This window comes from Sinocyclocheilus rhinocerous, unplaced genomic scaffold, assembly GCF_001515625.1.
Source record: "Sinocyclocheilus rhinocerous isolate Xijiao unplaced genomic scaffold, SAMN03320098_v1.1 scaffold868, whole genome shotgun sequence".
NCBI lineage: Eukaryota > Metazoa > Chordata > Actinopteri > Cypriniformes > Cyprinidae > Sinocyclocheilus > Sinocyclocheilus rhinocerous.
In genome coordinates this window covers 275,611-296,034 of record NW_015650768.1, presented here as the reverse complement: position 1 = coordinate 296,034, position 20,424 = coordinate 275,611, and the positions used below count along the sequence as shown (strand labels likewise).

Sequence of the window (20,424 nt, the reverse complement as noted above, 5' to 3'; positions counted from 1 at the left end):
TATCATATATATATATATATATATATATATATATAAAATAAAAATAAAAATAAAAAATGTTGTGTATATTTAATTCGTAAAATTTTAGTTATTTGATTCTTTCAAATTAAATTCTAATATTCATCTTTCAAAAATCATGTTTTATTTTATTACCCAATTGTTACCACTGTAATTTTAGTGTCCCTGAGATAATAGTTTTTATTAATATTTTGAATCAGTTTTAATTTTAATTGTTCTAATTTTGTTGTGTTTTTGTTTCTCATTTATTTTTATTTCAGTTTTGGTTTGTAGTACAAGTTAAACGGTTAAAATGAGAAATAATAGCTTAAATATATATATTTGTATATGAAATTATATTTTTAACAGTGAACAGGTCACAAGCTACTAAATTAAAACATGACTTTTTGGAAAATTAATATTAAATTGTAAAAAAAAAAATCATAAAAGTAATGAGAAGAGGCAATAGAAGGGTTATGTCATCTTTTGTCAACCAGGTCTATACAAAGTTGTGCCATTATGCATTCTTTTTTTATTATTATTATTAGTTTTTAGTGTATTTCTGTTGAGAATTTTTTAGTTTTGCCTCGAGCTCTGAGCCGACAGTCTGTTGTTAGTGATGTGTGGCTTGGATTCCAGTGTAGATCTTCATCATCATCTTCATCATCTGGGCGGAGGTCACTTCCTTTCCAGCAGATCAAAGAGCAACAGAAGAACAAACTCCTGCAGTCCGTGTGTTTGTGATTCTTCTCGATCAAAAACAAACAACCTCATTCTGATTTGTTCATCTAAACCTCATTCAAACCCAAGCTGAAAACGCTGCAGTTTAGAGTCTGAATGTGTTCATTAGTGCACTTGTATTTTTGCATTACGTGGTTTTCTTTGCTGTCTGATTAAATGTCCACAGGCTTCAGTTGCATCTCGACTCTCTGTAGGGAACCTGCTCGAGTCGGCCTTTGTTCTGACCCAGATCTGGTCCAGTTCTGTCACAAAGGGAATGACCAACCACCCTTTCATGCGCCGAGAGCTATCCCAGCATGCCTCTCCACACAATCCTCATATGCGTTCCCAGGACGGCACATTTACAAAGCCAGAACACCCTCAGAAGATGGCAGTGTGCATGAAGTGGTGTGTTGTTCACGCTCTGATCTTGTTCGGTACATCGAGTGAACAGAAAAGCGCAAGGTTTGTGTCGAATTATGTTGGATTACCTTCCACGTTGTTGTGATGCATTTCAGGACGCTGCGTCCATCAGGCCTAAACGCTGGTTCTATGTACAGTTATTTGTATATTGAATCATTCAGATGCCGGTTTCTCTTCGTAAACAAACCCGAGAAGAGATGCGGACACTCACGAGACTGATGGATTGAACATGAGCAAAGCAATATTATATGTACATACAAATGACAAAAGAAGATCCACAACATTTCAAAATGTCTACCAAGGTGAAAAATGTCAATATTTAATGTATTAATAATTAGACTGTGGTATTAAAGGGCATGTGTTTATTTACAGTGACTTCTTTTTTATTTACTTGCATATTTGCTATAATAAAAAAGGCGTAAAAACAATACTCATCAAGTCTATTTACATTAAAGTCTCGCTGATAAAAGTTTCGAAAAAGAGTTTTTAAGTCAACTTTTTATGGGGTTTTCAATACTGTGATTGGCTGGACACTGATGAGGATGATGATGATGATGATGATGTTTGGGAAAGTCTGCGTAAGGTTTTGAGAATGACGCGATTCTTTAACAGAAAGTACACTGATCACTTCAAGGCATTTCGTCTCAAAGATCGTCACTGTAAGCGCTCCGTGTTGAATATACAACCGAAAAGCCGGAGAGACAAGCCTTAAAATTCACTATCATAAATACAGTTTACCTAACAACGTTGAGGAGAAAACAGGAAACATGAAGTACATCTTCATTTTTGACTTTTTTTTTTTTCCCCAAAGCTTTTCTATCAAAAGCAACACTGACATCACGAGGTCACAGACACAGAGGCGGTGAACGGGGCTGAAGGCACGTCGCAGGGCTGAGAAGAAACGTCTGCTCGGGTGGTTTGGCTGCTGATTCCTCTGTAGTGTAGAGAGTTGGCTACTTCAGGAGAGCGCGGTACAGTAAGAGAGATCTGCTGGTCTTTCTCTCCTGCTCCATGTAGAAGATGAAGTCCCTGAGGTTGACGCGTGTTATTCTCTGGCGGTTATACTGCCGCGACGAGCTGGACGGGGCCGACGATCCGCCTGGAGAACCTGCCGAACTCCCCGACACCTGACGACAAAACACAATTCCCTTATTAAACAAACAGAGCACTGAACTGACTTGAAGTGCATGGAAGACTCAGTTCGACATTCTAACAAAACATGAAAACATTAGGTAAAATAATCCATTTTAACATACTGAATAGATTTATAGGGTTCAGAATGGAATGAAAAATGTTTAATATCAAACTTTCTCAGATACATTTTTTACTGAGCTTCTCACAGTTCACTCTGGAATTGTCTTATCTGTGAAGGATAAATGTGATGCTGACCATATCTGAAGCACCCTAAAGACGACAACGCTGCTCATTTTTTAACTTTTAATAAAAAAAAACTAGAAGTTGCAATATAGTAAATAGTTAAATTACATAAAATTATTATAAATATTTAAATTCCAATATTCTAATGTCCATCATGATTTACATTATTACAATAAATTTACATTTGTGAATACAGGCTTTAAAAAAAAATTCCTACCTAATTAATTTAGACCTTGACAATTTATATAGGTATATGTCCCAAATCGCGTACTTATGCACTATTCTATGACATTTTGTAGTATAGATAGTGCGAGTAGTGCGTTCATAAGAATACTTAGAATCCGGCGTAATGACGTCATCACGCCAGATCTGGGTCAGCAGTGAACGCGCGTCAAAAAGTGACGCAGTAGAGACGAAAATGTGGAATAAAGTCGTTATATTTGTTTTCTTTGCGCAAAAAAGTATTCTCGTAGCTTCGTAACTTTACAGTTGTACCACTGATGTCACACGATTTACTTTGTCGATCATCATGGTACTTTTCTGGATTTTTTAGTGTTTGGCTTAGTGTTATGTTAGAATCATTATTATACTTTATTTATTTTGTTTTCATTTAAATGTTTAGTTTTGAAATGTTGTTGTATGCATTTGTCATTTTTATTGAATTTATTTTATTTTATTAAATGTGTATATATATATATAGTACCGGTATTTATAGAGTTTTAGCTTTTAGTTTTAATTACTTTTTCTTATTTGTAAGTCGCTTTGGATAAAGGCGTCTGCTAAATGACTAAAAGTAAAAGTAAAAAAAGTAAAAGTAATTACGTATCGAAGGGGGAGGGGCTATCAGACTCCGATTATGAATGACAAAATAACCTTATATAATTCATACTATATATTCATACTATATATGGTTGAGTACATAGTGCATAAGTACATAGTGTATGAGTGCATAGTGTATAGTGCGTCATTTGGGACGCAGCTTATGAATCATTTAATAAATGTTTATATACATAGTTATATACAAATATACACTTTATATTTTAATTACTTTTTTAATTTACATTTTCTATTTTTATAATTTAAAATTTTATTAATTTTCATAACTTTTCCACATCTAAAATTCCTTTATTCAGTATTTTCAGGTTGTCCACAATCATATTAACACTGATTTTAAATGGCTGTTTTTAAGGGAACAAATTATTTCAATATTCATTCAGACTTCAATGACACTCGTCTGCTTACATTTGATGTAATGATCATGTGACTCTTTCCTGCTTCCACTGAAGCTCAAGATGCTCTTCGGATCATTGCAAATCATGCTGGAGAACATGATCATCAGGTTTTGTTCACCTTCAGTGCTGCTGTCAGTAAAGCAAAGCCAAATACTAAGACTTTCCCATATTCATATTCATTTTTTTCTTCAACTTTGAGCTGTCAAACTCTCATACAGTACAGGATGAATCAGATTTAGCTCCACGTCAGTGGACAGACAGAGTTTATACAGGCCAACAGTCTTAAAACACTGCCATAAGGTATAAAAACTGTATTAATTTCAGCATTTCTGATCTAAAAAGCAAAAATGGCTTTTCTTATACTTAACTACAGTGCTGGGTAGATTACTTACAAACTGCAGTCCGTTACTGATTCCAAATTACATGACAACAATTGTAGTTATTAACATAATCCATTACCTTACACATTTTAGGTAATATAATCAGATTACTTTTTGATTACTTTTAGATTACTTTTGACCTAACTTGTTTGATTTAAATAGTATAATCTTGTACCATATTGATATTAAAATACAAAGAGTAAGAAAATATATTATATTCCATTCGTTGTATTTAACAACACGAAGTGCATTAAACATTATTAGATCAATGTTAAACTGATGTTTGTAAAGGGTTTTTGCGAGTTTAATGAAAAGCTAACAATTAATTAAACGATAATGTAAAATTAAAATAAGTCATTTTAAAATAACATCAATCAAAATAAAATGCTTACCAAAGAAATTAAATGTTTTATTTGTTTACCTGCGTGTCATGTGACCATTAATCAACGTCAGAGAACCGTGAACATGCAAATGTGATCCTTATTTATTAAAATATTTATTTTAAAATCTCAGGGGTACTACAAATAAAAATATATTAGGTGAAAGAAAATCTGTTTGGGAATGCCTGCATTACATGCAATTAAAAAATAACGTGAATTTGTGCATTTTAATGTGTTTGAAAGACAAAAGCCTTCCAAAGACATGGTACATAACCTACTGAGTAAAAAATAAATAATGTATTCATCAGTAGTTGATGTAATGCTGAAACATTTCTTAAATCTGAAATGATTTTTGTAAATCCAGTGGTCAAATGTTGTGTAGCCACCTGACTAATGATCTCTGTGTGAACGTCCACAAAACTGAAGACTTTCTGATTCTGAGTGTATATAAGCAGCAGGCTATTTTAGAAAGGAACATTCAAAAGATGAAAAAGGGGAAGTAGGGAGAATCAATAAATTATGAATAATTTATTGCTATTGAGTGAATAATATGCAATCAACATAACTGTAGTCTGATTACGAAAAGTACTTAATTTTTGGAATCTGATTACATAGTCCAGATTACATGTAATCAGTTACAACCCAGCACTGCTTAAATACTAGTGGATTACTCTGAGATACTCGCTTTATCTCAAACGGGCTTATTCTTCTGCTCACATTCTGTTCATCTGCTTCTCTGGAGCATAAACTGAAGCAGAAGTCCAATAAACACACAGATTCTTACACGCTGAGTCAGACTCCGTCTTTCGTGAGTAACAGAGAAATATGGGATGGTAGAATCCACGCAACCCAAACAACCGCGCGAAATAAAACCGGAAACGAAGTCTCGCTCTCCGACAGACGTCGCACAATTAGACTGATTGCGCTCGGTAAACACAACAGTGAGACAAGCAGGCCTAATGGAAAGCAGCTGACGCGTACGGCACGTTAACCCAAGCTCAAACCCCTCATACGCCACCCAGCGCAGGGTGGCCGCTTCGCTCTCGTCTCCGGCGAGCCGTCGGCCGATCTGACGGGTGGAGTGTGCTGAGGTGGGGTGAATTCAGGACAGGCAGCGTGCAGAACGCCCTCAGGGCCCGGGACCTCCAGAAGTAGGATCTGGCCTCATCAGGCCAATCAGAGTTGACCTCATGTGAAAGGCGGGCATGCCTTCTGCCATGGCAATTAAAGCCAATCACAGCCTGGATCAATCAAACGCATCCATCTACCTGGACACGCTGACGGGCCTCTGGCGGGTTTGTGTGCTCAATATTCACATGCAGGCAGTGTTTCAGAGATGAGAGAAAGAAAAACAGAGACAAAGGAAGAAAATGTGCATGAAAGATATTTTTGAATTGGGATTATATCAAAATCAATTACAAGATGTTTGTGAATTGTTTAGAATGATTTCAAGCTACAGGTTTTGTCCCTTAAAAATGACCAGGAAAAAGTATGAAAGTCTTAAAAGATACAGTTTTAAAGGATTGTGCCACTCACTGAAAATGAACCATGGTTCAACAGAGATCAACAAAAAATCTGAAAATAAAATGCAACTAAATGCCATGTGTTATTTTAGTATTATTTACATATTCTAGTTTTTCCTTAATATTTTAAGTTAGCATTTTTACTTGTTTTTATTTTAGTTTTTTTACAATATTGTTATGTGCCCTTGTAATTTGTATTAGTTTGAGTTATTTTTTATTTCTATTTAGCATTAATGTAGTTTTTACTTTTAGTTTCAGTAATTTTAGCACTTTAACTTCTAATATTACAGTTTTTTTCTAGGTTTTTCATCAAATCTTACTTCAGATTTATTTTAATTAGTCGTCACCTTTATTTATATAGCGCTTTTAACATTACAGATTGTGTCAAAGCAGCTTTACAGTATTAAATAGGAAAAATAGTGTGTAATAATGCAAAAGGACAACAGTAAACAATTAATTTTCAGCTAAAGTCGGTTTATCATTGATTCAGTGATGTCATCGTTCAGCTCAGTTCAGTTCATTATATTAATGAAAATTATTTTTTTAAGTTTGTTAGGTTAATGTTAGGTTTAGTTAACAATAACAACATTGTAAATGCCTAGGGCACTATTTGATTTATTTAAAAAATATGTTGACCTGAGATTTGATCACATGACATCAAAAAATATGTTATATTATGTAATGCAGAGGCTATTTACACCAGTGCAAAAAAGGTGGAAGTTATTTTCACTGTGTAAGTAAAAAAAGTACAAAATAAACCATATAAATAGCAGTAGATTCTGTTTGGACCCAGTATAAATGGTAACAAACAGCTTCTCCAAATAAGCCAGTCCAAATATTAATAGATTAATAGAAGGTACAACATCTGAGCAACAGTGCACAGAGTTAGTGAAAACAGCCTTTGCCAACAATTAGGGATACACCGATACCGATACTGAGCTCCTGTACTCGTACTCGTTAAAATGCCCCGATACCAAACGCCGATACCACACAGCATGTGATAAGTGCCATATTCAGACAAAGAAACACTGACAACAGAACAACAGACAGCAGAATGGAGTTATTAGAGATTAAGGATGTATGCGAAGTATATGCATGCAATGAATATAATGTTAAACATTCAGTATTAACGCCTGTATAGCTGATGTGTGCGAGCTGATAAGCAAAGCACGCTAAATGGATTGAGCGCGCGGTAGCATTTTTACTAGTGGGTGCAGGACATTATAGTTCATTTATGTAAGTGAGGACAGCAAAATAAAGTAAACTGTGATAAATTATACCCAAATATTCTTCATACGGTGGACTACCAGTAAAACTGATCAAATATTTGGGACCAAAAATTATTCAGACGGAGTCTGAGAAAAAAACTGAAGTTGAGGTTCATGAAGCTGGGTGACAGCATGCCCAGGAGACTACAGGCTGTCATTGAGGCTAAGGGTTGCCCGACTAAGTATTGATAGTTGTGTAAATACTGTCATACTAACAGCTGTCTAATTTTTGGTTGATTGTAATCTATTACATACCTTTCTATCAAAGTTATGTGACATTATCAAGCTGAATTTGTTCTGACACAGTTTAACTCTTAAGTTCTTGCCATATTTTATTACCATTTTCTAAACTATAGCGAGTAAACTGTGATAATGTGAGAAATGTTGAAGGTGTCTGAATATATTTTGGTTTGACTGTATCTATTTGATAAATGAAGTTAACCAACTAACATTATACATACTCTTTTGGTTTCTGTACCCAATATTTAAAAAATGTACAAATGCAATAAAAATATTGGTATCGGTACTCGGTATCGGCAAGTACCAAAAATAAAAGTATCGGTATCGGGCGAGTACTGGAAAAAGTGGTATCGGTGCATCCCTACCAACAATGTTAGCTATTTGAATTGTATATACTGTACATGTTTATTTCTCGATTAAATTAAATTTGTTGATTAAAAAGTTGATCATTTATTATTATTTACTATATGGGAGCAGTTGGTCACGTTTGAGAGTGTTAATATTTTGCTAAAAAATACTGGGTTCAAATCTCAATCATTTTGAGTTCAGGAGTGACTCCTGTATTCATACAAGCCAAGTCACGATGATTTACAATACAGACTGTTTCAAAGAAGCTTCACATAAACAAAATAACAGTATTAATGTTGCTAAGTTCATCAGTTATGAAATTTAATTTTAGTTGTAAATCAGCTCTAAAAAAGACAGTGTCATTATCCCCAGTTTAATTCAATGACACTGAATCAACATTGAACTAAATTGAGCTGAATAATGACACTATTGTCTTCTACAGAGTGTATAGCTGCTTGTTTCATAATTCAATGAACTTTGCACTATTATTAAATGAAACCGAATCATCAGTTCATTAATTATGAAGTTATGAACTCAATTTAACTATAAAGCAGCTCTACAGAAGACAGCAGTGCAGATATTCAGCTCAATACAGTTCAGTGTTGATTCAGTTCAGTTCAACAACTGCATAAAGTTCATCAATTATGAAACGATTCAGTTATAAGAAACTCTGCAGATGACAATAGTGTCATTATTCAGCTCAGTTCAGTTCAGAGTCAATTCAGTTGATCCAGTTCAGTTCACATTTACATTTATTCATTTAGCAGACGCTTTTATCCAAAGCAGCTTACAATACAATACAGTTCAATAACTTTAATGTTAATCAATTTTAAAACAATTCAGCTATAAAGCAGCTCTACAAAAGGCAATGGTGTCAGTATTCAGCTCAATTCAGTTTAGTGTTGATTCAGTTCAGTTTAATAACAGTGTCGATGTTGCAAAATTTGTCAATTATGAAATGAATCTGATTCAACTATAAAGCAGCTCTACAGATGACAATAGTGTCAATATTCAGCTCAATTCAGTTTAGTGTAGATTTGATTCAGTTCAGTTCAGTTCAGTAACTGTGTAAATGTAATTATAAAATGAATCTGATTTAACTATAAAACAGCTCTATAGAAGACAACCGTGTCATAATTCAGCTCAGTTCAGTTTAGTGTTGATTCAGTTCAGTTCAATAACTGTACATTTCATAAATTATGAAACAATTCAGCTATAAAGCAGCTCTACGAAAGGAAATAGTGTCAATATAATAATAATAATTATAATAATATAGCTCAGTTCAGTTTAGTGTTGATTCAGTTCAGTTCAATAACAGTGTTGATGTTGCAAAATTCGTCAATTATGAAATTAATCTGATTCAACTATAAAGCAGCTCTATAGATCACAAGTGTCATTATTCAGCTCGTGTTGATTCAGTTCAGTTCAATAACAGTGTCAATGCTACAAAATTAATCAATTATGAAATGAATCAGATTCAACTATCAAGCAGCTCTATAGAAGGCAATAGTGCCATTATTCAGATCAATTCAGTTTAGTGTAGATTTGATTCGTTCAGTTCAGTAACTGAGTAAACTTAATAATAAAATGAATCTGATTTAACTATAAAACAGCTCTACAGAAGACAACAGTGTCATAATTCAGCTCAGTTCAGTTTAGTGTTGATTCAGTTCAGTTCAATAACAGTGTCAATTTTGCAAAATGTGTCAATTATGAAATTAATCTGATTAAACTATAAAGCAGCTCTATAGATGACAATAGTGTCATTATTCAGATCAATTCAGTTCAGCATTGATTCAGTTCAGTTCAATAACTGTAAAGTTAATCAATTATGAAACAATTCAGCTATAAAGCAGCTTTACAAAAGGCAATAGTGTCAATATTCAGCTCAATTCAGTTTAGTGTTGATTTGATTCAGCTCAGTTCAGTAACTGTGTAAACGTAATCAATTACGAAATGAATTTGATTTAACTATAAAGCAGCTCTACAGAAGACAATAGTGTCATTATTCAGCTCAAGTGTTGATTCAGTTCAGTTCAATAACAGTGTCGATGCTACAAAATTCAATTATGAAATGAATCAGATTCAACTATCAAGCAGCTCTATAGAAGGCAATAGTGTCATTATTCAGATCAATTCAGTTCAAGTTTTGTTCTCATCCGACAGTACCAGTGCTGTCAAAGTGATAATATTACTGAATATTAATTAGGGCTGTCATCGTTAACGCATTAACGCATGCGATTAATTTTACAATCCTTAACGCGTTAAAATAATTTAAGGCAATTAACGCAAAATTACTGAAGCACAATTTCTATTCTAACCCTTTAACCCAATTTTTGAGGGTTTTTTGGCATCTCCATGTGGTCCTGTTCGGTATCACAACTTGGCTTTTCTAAAATGTAAAAAAGCTCTTTGCTGTTGGACTGTACACAAAGCCTACTATAAAATTCGGATTTTTTAAAATTTCATATGTGCATATATGGGCTCCTTATATCTCATGCATAATCTTTTCGAGTTTCTAAGTGTCCTTTTTTGGAAAGATATCTAAATTTATCTTGAAAAAAGCTTGCAGAAAATATAGATTTTTGAGAATCACCCTTCAATCTTTTGGTTTACTTTGCTGGATATAGAAAATGATGACCAAATAAACATGTGAAACAAGATAAATGGTCTATGCTTAATTTCATGAAGTGTGCGATTAATCGCGATTAATCACAGAAAAAGGATGTGATTAATCAGATTAAAAAATTTTATCGATTGACAGCCCTAATATTAATATACACACAGAACAATAATTTACAGGATTCATTTAAATGCGCTTGTCACTGCTGAAAGTTTGCGGTGTGTTTGTGGCCCGTGTGTGTTTTCTGGCCTCAGGAACACAGATTGGCTCCGGCGCCTGCAGGGCCACACGGAGGAAGAGTAAGTGATCCAAACACAGGCAGAAAGGTCGGTCCTCCACCGGCGCTCACGTCTTTCCTCCCACTGTACGAGTCCTGCAGCCAACGCCAATAACCCAAACACAGCCCTGTTGATGTCTGTTTCCATGGAGATCCGTGCATCTCGTAACCTCACGTTAACAAGTACATAAACACACACACACTCACACACACAGCTGATTCAGACGAGTCAAACACACCGAACGACTGCTGATTTACATTTGGGGATTGTCGAATCAGTCGACGAGACGTGGGTTTGGCGAAGGTCAGCGTGGAGCTGAAGGAAGCGGAGAAGAAAAGATTTGTGGGAAGGCAAAAATCCGTGAGGCAAAAAACAGCATCTGTCATTTTATCTGCGCCGAGCCGCTGGCGGGCGTAATGTCAGATGACATATCCATCCGACAGCTAGCACACGGATACCTCCATACATCTTTTCAGACAATTTCTGACTGCGTGCACGTGTTTGGAGCAGAGAGAGACGAGCCTGCAGCCTCCTCACCAACACAACGCTCATGACAATCCGCCAGCAGCAACACACACACACACACTGACCCTGACCAGTAACGAGTGAATCAGACCTCATTTACACAATATGTGTGCTCAGATACATGAAACTGATTCATTACACTGCTGAATCTGATTTGAGCTCATAATGATCTGGGAATGGGAATCTAGATCTTTTTTCTTTTTTTTATAATAAAAGAACCATATGATTTTCATGACATATAGTTTAGAAGGAGGACGGTATGACCAAAACCATATTAAAATCTAGTTTGACAATTGATTCTACATCAATCAATCAATCAATGATCAAGGACACAATGAGTTAAGTTTCATATGATTCATAAAAATTAAAATTAAAAATTAAATAAACATAAAATAAATAAATAAATATGACAACTCAATATGACATCTTATAATAACTGAAATATATTTTAAATATTTATTCTAAATAGATAAATTAAATCTCTAAGTCTTATAAATCTCATAAATAAATAGATAAAAATTGTTAGATTTAAATCTGTTGAGATACACAATGTGACATCTTACAATAACAACTCAAATACATATTGAGGATTTGAAATCACAAAATAAAAAATAATAAAAAAAAAAAAAGAAAAAAAAATTAAATAAACATAAAATAAATAAATAAATATGACAACTCAATATGACATCTTATAATAACTGAAATATATTTTAAATATTTATTCTAAATAGATAAATTAAATCTCTAAGTCTTATAAATCTCATAAATAAATAGATAAAAATTGTTAGATTTAAATCTGTTGAGATACACAATGTGACATCTTACAATAACAACTCAAATACATATTGAGGATTTGAAATCACAAAATAAAAAATAATTTAAAAAAAAAAAGAAAACTATTAGACTTAAATCTGTTGAGAGAATCTCAATATGACATCTTTCAGTAATCCAAAGACATCTTGAGGATTTATTTCTAAACCAATAAATGAAATTAATGAAAGTAACTGAAAAGTTCAAAAGGCTGGAAAAATGTTAGGGTTTTGTCTTACTGTCTGCTGTCTATGAACTTCTGACCTTCTGACCTTACGCAGCCTCAGTTCTGCTTGTGAGCTTTTTATGTTTCTATACTTCATCTCGTGCAAAGGAATCACTTTCCCACTGCGTGAAGCTCACGGACCGAGTCAGATAAGCTCCCACTTTGCTAAATTTACTTTGGGTTAATAATGTATGTTTTCCGCTCGTGCCGTCTCGGACTCTCTAATTGTTTCACGGCTGGCAGAAAGCTGAAGGTTGTTGGTTGAATATGCATTGAGTCCATCTTCAGCTGCTTTCTGCTGATCAGCGTCTTTCTCTGGGTGTTTTTGAGTGGCGTGAAGCACGAGTCCTTGATGCTGGAGCCAATATTGGACTTGGCTGCGGTTTCACCTCAGGGCTACAGGTTAATGGTCTACTTTGCCAGACACACACACACACACACACACACACACACACAATACCAATACTGCTATCTCAGCAAACACACCAGCAGAAGACAGCTGCATATGAAGCGGTAGATGGAAGTGCCGTTAAAGACCGAAAGAACAAACTGATGAAATCTGACAGTGGGAAAATGAGCTGTTCATGTGGGGTCGACTGAAATGAGTTTGACCAGGGAGAGAGAGAGAAAGAGAATAAATAAGTAAATCATTTTTAAAAATGTATATAATATATAAAGTACATTATACATTAATACGTAAAGTACATAATATATATCTTTTTTTTTTATCAAATATTTAAGGATATCTGCTATAATTTCACTTATTTTATGGGTAAATTCAAGAATCTCACAAAAAAAAAAATGTTTCAACCCAAAGTAAAAAAAACAATTGCATTGAGATATTTTCATGACAATTCCCTACATTTTCTTCTGAAATTCTCAGACTCTTTACTATTTCTACATATATAGAAACAAGAATTCAGGAAGAAAAAAAAATGGTACAATATTTCAACAATAAATTTCCACATAATTCCTCAAATTAAAAGAGAGAGAGAGAGAATAAATAAATTATTTTAAAAAAATGATATGTAATATATAGAGAGAGAGAGCGTGAGAGAAAGAATAAATAAGTAAATTTTTTTTTTTTAATTCTATATTTATAAAATATTGAAGGATTTCTGCTGTAATTTCCTAAATTAAACAGGCACATATTTTATTGGGAATTTCAAGAATCTCACAAAAAATATTTCACCCCAAAATAAAAAAGTAATAAGAAAAAAAGGATATTTTGCATTGTGATATTATTTTCATGACAAATACGTACATTTTCTAGCCAAATTCCAAATTCTCTTTACTATTTATACATACATATGAGATCATACAAATGAGAATTTGGGAAGAAATTATATATATATACATATATATATATACAGTATGGTGCAATATTACAACAATAAATTTCCACATTTTCTAAAATTAAACAGGCTGAATAAATAAGTAAATAATTATCTTTACTATTTTTCATTACAAAGAAAAATGCTGCATAAAGCAAAAAGGTTCTAAAGCAGGCATCATGTTTTTATGCAAAATATTTCTTACTCATTTTGACGTGAAAAGTGACCTAGGCATGTATTTAACCAAAAAGTGATCTTGAGGAACTAACCAGATAAACCAGACGAACACTAATGTTCACCATCACTCAGAGTCTGAGAATGACTTCAGACACGATGACTGGTGCTTTTCCATTAGGACCTCAGCGCTGTCGTCGGGAGTGTGGGAGAGGAGAGGCCCTCCCATCATGTCAGAGCGACTGAGGCCGAGCCAAGAGCCAAAGCTTTCCCACATGTCCACCTCCGCTCAGAGCGGAGCACCAGCCTCGCCGCGGGGCCCGAAGCCTCTCGCTCTCCGCTCCACACCGGCAACGGCCATTAATTAAGAGCAGAAATTCCCTCTCACTTTTCCTCTCCTCCTCCTTCGCCAGGAGAAAAGGCCGATGAGGACATTTAGAAAGAGTTAGCAGATGTCGAGTGATTGGCCCGAGGCATTTTCGACATCGCCCGAGTGATGTATTTGATGTGGAGTTTATTCAGCTCCAATAAACGTATAAAGAACTACAATAATAATTCACAGATGTATATTGCGCGGATTATACGTGCAGCCCTCGCTTTGAACCGCGCCACAGCAGCCAAGATTAACAAAGGCAGGAGAAAAGGATGAGGACGGCTTTGTTTTTCAGCTTTCTGCTAATCAAAGGGTCAGAGAGGCTCGAGAGAACCGCTGTTATGTGTGCGGCCTTCACAAGATTCAGATTACTGATTTGCTGGATGAATCTGTTTGATTCCTTTTATTGTTTTGGTCTCTGATGAAGCTTGTAAAATAGTGAACATGATAAACTATGAAAATGATCATTGCAGTCCCTTCACTTGAGAGAGAGAGAAATATATAATTAAAAATGTAAATATATATTACATATAATACATATAAATGTAATTTACAAATAATATTATTTAAATTAATAATTAATTGAAATTATAGACACTTTTTCATAGAGAGAGAAATAAATATATAATAAAATTATATTATTAAAAATTGTTATTATTATTATATAATTTTTATATCAAACTATGAAAAAAATAGATTTTTTATAATATATCAATCTTATTAAATAAACAAATTTATTATAAATTTTTTAAATAAGTGTAATTATTATGCATGCAGCTTTTATTATCTATATTAACTAGATTAGAGAGACTATATTTATACTGAAAAATAAATTTGTTGCACCACAGGACTATTTAAAATTTTAATTATCCAGTGAAGGGAAAAATAATTAAAATAATACAAGGTAAGCCCAGGTAATACCATGGTACTCTTAAAATTGTTGTTTTATTTTTATGGAGGTTCATATAAATGTTACAAACTATGAAAATGCTAATTTGTGTAGTTCACTCTCTTACAAAATAGTACTGCAGTTGTACCATGGTAAAATATCAGATTGTGGAATATATATATCAGTGTGTTTTTATTAAATACAAAACTTAAAATTCTTATTAAAATAAATGTATTATGCATGCAGATTTTAAGAACTCATGTCAGTTCTTAAAAAGTAATTTTTCACACCACAGGGCCATTTAAAGTGAACTACTGGAAGGAAAAACCACCAAGGTAATACTATGCTACTACAGTATTACCCTCATGGTCCAAAAAAACAAAAACAAAACAAAAAACAGGCTGAATGTGCATTTCATTAGACATCATGAAAAAGCTGTAATATCACATACTAAGTCGCCTCATTTCTGTTGCTGTATTAGATTTTATGCAGCATAAATACTGGAAAAGAGAAACAGTGAGAGAGAGAGAGAGAGAGTTGTGCTGGTATGATCTTGATGAAAAATGGCAGAATTACATTCAAAGCAAACAACTGCAATTCGCCGCCCAACTAAAGAGCAACAAATCTCAAAAATGGTGGGCCGGTAAGCATCTTAATGCCCGACATAAAACACGAGGAGAAACACGGCCGGCGAGATCCACAGCGATGCATAGCAACTGCAGAATTTCAGTCAAGGAGAAAGAAGGCGAAAAAAAAAACACCTTATTACTTCTAACTCCTGCAAGCCATTTTGGTCTCCAAAGGTTTCAGAGCGCCCGAGGCGCAGTGTCTGCAGTGTTTCGGGAAATGACTTGCCTTCGCACGAACATGGCTATGTTCTGCAGCAGCCGCGCTCTCAGCATCCCCTCTCACTCGCTCCTTAACCCTTTCCTGCCTCGCTATGCAGCATAAATACTGGAAAAGAGAAACAGAGAGAGAGAGAGAGAGTCGTGCTAGTATGATCTTGATGAAAAATGGCAGAATTACATTCAAAACAAACAACTGCAATTCGGCGCCCAACTAAAGAGCAACAAATCTCAAAAATGGCGGGCTGGTAAGCATCTTAATGCCCGACATAAAACACGAGGAAAAACATGGCCATGGCGATGCATAGCAACTGCAGAATTTCAGTCAAGGAGAAAGAAGGAGAGAAAAAAAAACACCTTATTACTTCTAACTCCTGCAAGCCATTTTGGTCTCCAAAGGTTTCAGAGCGCCCGAGGCGCAGTGTCTGCAGTGTTTCGGGAAATGACTTGCCTTCGCACGAACACGGCTATGTTCTGCAGCAGCCGCGCTCTCAGCATCCCCTCTCACTCGCTCCTTAACCCTTTCCTGCCTCGCGCGCCTCTGACTCACAGACAGACGTTTCGCTTCACACCCACACAAACGGCATCTTGTTTGGCTACTTAAGCATGTGAAAACAAACATGGCGATGAGGAGGTCATGCACGACGGACAGCAGAGAGAGAGAGAGAGAGATGTGCAGGTTCGTCTGCTCACCCACTCGAGTCGAGCATCGCAAACTCGTTGACACAACACATAATTAAAACATCTCGCTGGAGGTCAGGAATTTTCTAATTAGTAGACGAAGCTGCGATCGTGAACGCCTGGAGTCGGAGCGGCCGCAGGTTCGAGATGAAAGCGGGTTTCTACCTCTCCGAAAGGGTCAGTGAGCTACACGCCCGGAAACTTTGCTGGCAAACAAAACTTTCCTTGCAAGAAAACTTCAGCTTTCGAAGCCTGAGAGAAACAAACTCGCAAGACGCCGAACAAAAGGGCTAATTAGCAGTCATTATTTTTCTAGAAAATGTGAGTTTTGAGAGCAGTGAAATCGAGCAGGAACTATAATTAACAGGAGGTTTGTTGCGGGGGGAGATCAGAAAGTCTGTTCCTCTCAGAACCGGCTGTAATGCGATGCACGCTGACTATTTGTTCCCATAAACAGAGCAGTTGTCTAGAAACAAACTCTTCTGAGCAGAACCGCTCAGCCGACAGGGTTGCGTGAAGATAAACAGGGGAACACGACCCAAACACGTGTGAGCGAATCGTGCTATTTTCCACCGCGCTGACCCTGATCTCCTCTGACTCAACGTAGAAAAACTCACAGACCATTAAAACGAGACTTCAGCCGATTCGTCCCAACGAGCGTCACTTGTGGAACTTTAAAAAGTGGCGCATTAAAAATTCAAAGCGTTTCACATATAAAACGAAGCCAATTAGAGTTCGAATGGGAAGTCGGCGTAAAGAGTATCAAGTCTAAACGCTCGTCCTCAGAAGATCCCGCTAATAAGGCCTTGTTGGTTTTGCCGTCCTCACGTTTTAAACGCCGTGGTGGGGAGTCGTTTCGGAGGCTGTTTTCAAATTTCATTTGGATTCGGAAATCGTAGGTGGAGCTAGAAATAATTGCGAAAGCCTTTGTGCCACACGTCGCAGGAGGTTCCCAAACACCACTTTTTGATGTCTTTGTGAAACTAGAACTACGATGCTTGGCAAGAAAACATTTGAACCTAAGAACCTCCGACGAGGCACAAAGGGTGACCTGACAGAAGGAAAACATCTCTAATAAGGTCGTTACGGAACAGCGCTGCACGGAAGAGTTATTTTTGAATGTGAACGCGGGGGAGACTGTTCGCGGAGAATCTAATTTTCTTTTGACGCTGATGTGGCGACCGAGGCCCCTACATCAAGACGACGATCGACCCAGAGCTGTCAAATCCTCAAGAAGCTCGACAAAGACGCAAAACATCTCACTTCGACTGAATAAAGCATGCGCGCGCACTACAGAGTGATTTAAAAAAGCTTCAGAAGAGCCAAAGCGTTAGCCCTCCATGAGTCCCACGACTATTCATGTAGGTTTGTGTACCTACTGGGACAGAAGTCTGAATTCTTCAGGTCTTCGGGCTTCTCAAACTTCTGTTGATGCAATAACAGCCATGTTTAATATGATTGTGTCCCAGAAAAGAATAAAGACTGTTGATGCCCTTTCATATGACTCACATTGATGTTCCCCAATGCACTGAACTCTATAGAGCGGAGCGTCATGCTACAGTCGCCGGTGGTGTGTTGTGTGCAGGTCAAGTCTGTAATGCAACGCTTAAAGTGCAACTTTGACCCCGCTTGCTGTTTGCTAGGAAATTTGCATGATAAAAATCATATGCATTGTTCCATTTAACAGAATAATTAAATGCAAATGAATGCCATTTAGTCTCTTCTGCTCACCAAGGCTGCATTTATTTGATCAAAAATACGGTAAAAATTTGCAATATTATTACAATTTAAAAGAACTAATATTGTTAAATGTAATGTATTTCTGTGATCAAAGCTGAATTTTCAGCATCATTACTCCAGTCTTCAGTGTCACATGATCTTCAGAAATCATTCTAATATGCTGATCTGCTGCTCAAGAAACATTTCTGATTATTATCAATGTTGAAAAAATTTACGTATTGAGAGAGCTGCTTCATATTTTTGTGGAAATCACAATACACTACCAAAGTTTGGGGTAAGATTGAAAAAATAACTTTTTTGTGAATGATGCATCATATGACACTGAAGACTGAAGTAATGATGCTGAAAATTCAGCATAATATCGCACAAATAAATTACATTTTACAATATATTCACAGAGAAAACATTTTTATTTTAAATTGTAAAATTATTTTAAATTTTTACTGTATTTTTTATTAAATGCAGCCAGAAGAGACTTCTTAAAAAAGCATTAAAAAAAATCATAATTATTCTAAACTTTTGACCAGTAGTGTATATCTATGCAACTAATAAATAGGAAAATAATCATTTTGTGGAGGCCAAACTGATGCATGATGTTTGAAGTCTGTGAAAGGGTCTTTATCGCTTACATGGGAAGTTCTTGCATTGGACCTCTTTAGATGGTTTCTTTTACAATATTTGACAGTCTGAGTCCAATGAAGATGCAAAAGTCTGATTCCAAATGAACTCTGTGAGTAGATATACACATCAAACTAACTATGTTAAGCAACAATTTGAAACCAAAACCCATTGCTAAGCTGAAAGCTAGGCCCGTTTCATCACAGAAGGCCGGCGGGCTTGCCTCATACCCGCATCGTTTTACACACCAAATCCGACTTCCTTTGTATGTATGTGCAAACCTTATCTACATATTGACTCGGTTTAAATCTACACTCTTGCAGTGATAATTGCACAAGTTTGCAGGAGGAAGTGCTGAAATCTTCCTGTACCTGAGGCGGGAGGTTGGGCGGGGGAAGCCCATCGGCATTGTGGGAAAACACCTAGAGCGCCGTCTGATATCCAAACAGCTTCACAACACAAACACTGCAAAAGAACTAATACACCAATACACACATGCAATCATACAAAAAAGAAACGTTTAGACAGATTGTGCTGCAATAAAACACAAAGAGCAGGAATAAAACATAGAGAGAAAAGCAATGAATCAGGTCGGATACACAGAGTAACACGAGCCAGCGTAGCTGCTTGTGCCCAGACCACCCATAAGAGACATGTCAATCATGTAGGTGTGTTTATACACAATCAATGCCATATAATTATGAGCATATGAGTATGATGGCATAGACCTTTTTGTTTTTTCGGGATGCATGATATTGTTACCAAATTGTTTGTTTATGCACTAGATATTTAATGGTGAATGCTTGTTTCGGGCAATTCCAGATTCAAGACTTAAAACTTTGCTGTATTACAGCGCTATAACTTAAAGGGACAGTATACAATAAATGAATACAATGATTTAAACCTTTAAGAGCATTATGCATAGAAACAGGAAGTGCCATGTAAGCGTGCATTTATTGTGCATTTAGTGTAAAGTATGTTCATGCACACAGAAAAGAGTTTGGTGCATTACTTGAAATAAGTTTTCACAGTCTTGACTGTGACTTACCACTGAAATACACTGTTATCCTTTAGCCAAAACATTGTCTTTGTCTTTTTTTTTTTCTTTTGTAAATGCTTTCCTATCACAGTTGAAATGCACAGAAAACAATAAATCATTTGTAAAACTGTTTGTTTGAGCATCACAATCACATCAACACACACTCAACCAATAACATGAGTTTAGGGGCGGGGCTATTTGTCAGACTGACCAATAGCACACAGGGGGAGTGGTCAAAAAACCTGTTTGATAACAGACATTATTCTTGTAATTTTCTTTTATAACTGGAACACTATAGCTTTAAAACACTTGTAGCCTAAGATTAATGTTTTTAGTTTATCTATATTTACATTTATGCATTCAGAATACGCTTTTACAAAA

The 20,424-nt window shown here is 35.6% G+C and overlaps 1 protein-coding gene across 4 annotated transcripts in view; it reads right to left on the bottom strand.

The window, feature by feature from the left end:
• Positions 1-1,835: 1,835 nt before the first annotated feature.
• LOC107712581 (transcription initiation factor TFIID subunit 4-like) overlaps positions 1,836-20,424 on the bottom strand; it is a 115,948-nt gene continuing 97,359 nt past the window's right edge. For all 4 annotated transcript variants that reach the window (XM_016517891.1, XM_016517892.1, XM_016517894.1 and 1 more), the window contains one exon: positions 1,836-2,267. In XM_016517891.1, the coding sequence (XP_016373377.1) occupies positions 2,094-2,267 (174 nt within the window). In that variant the 3' untranslated portion in view covers positions 1,836-2,093. The remainder of the gene's footprint in view (positions 2,268-20,424) is intronic.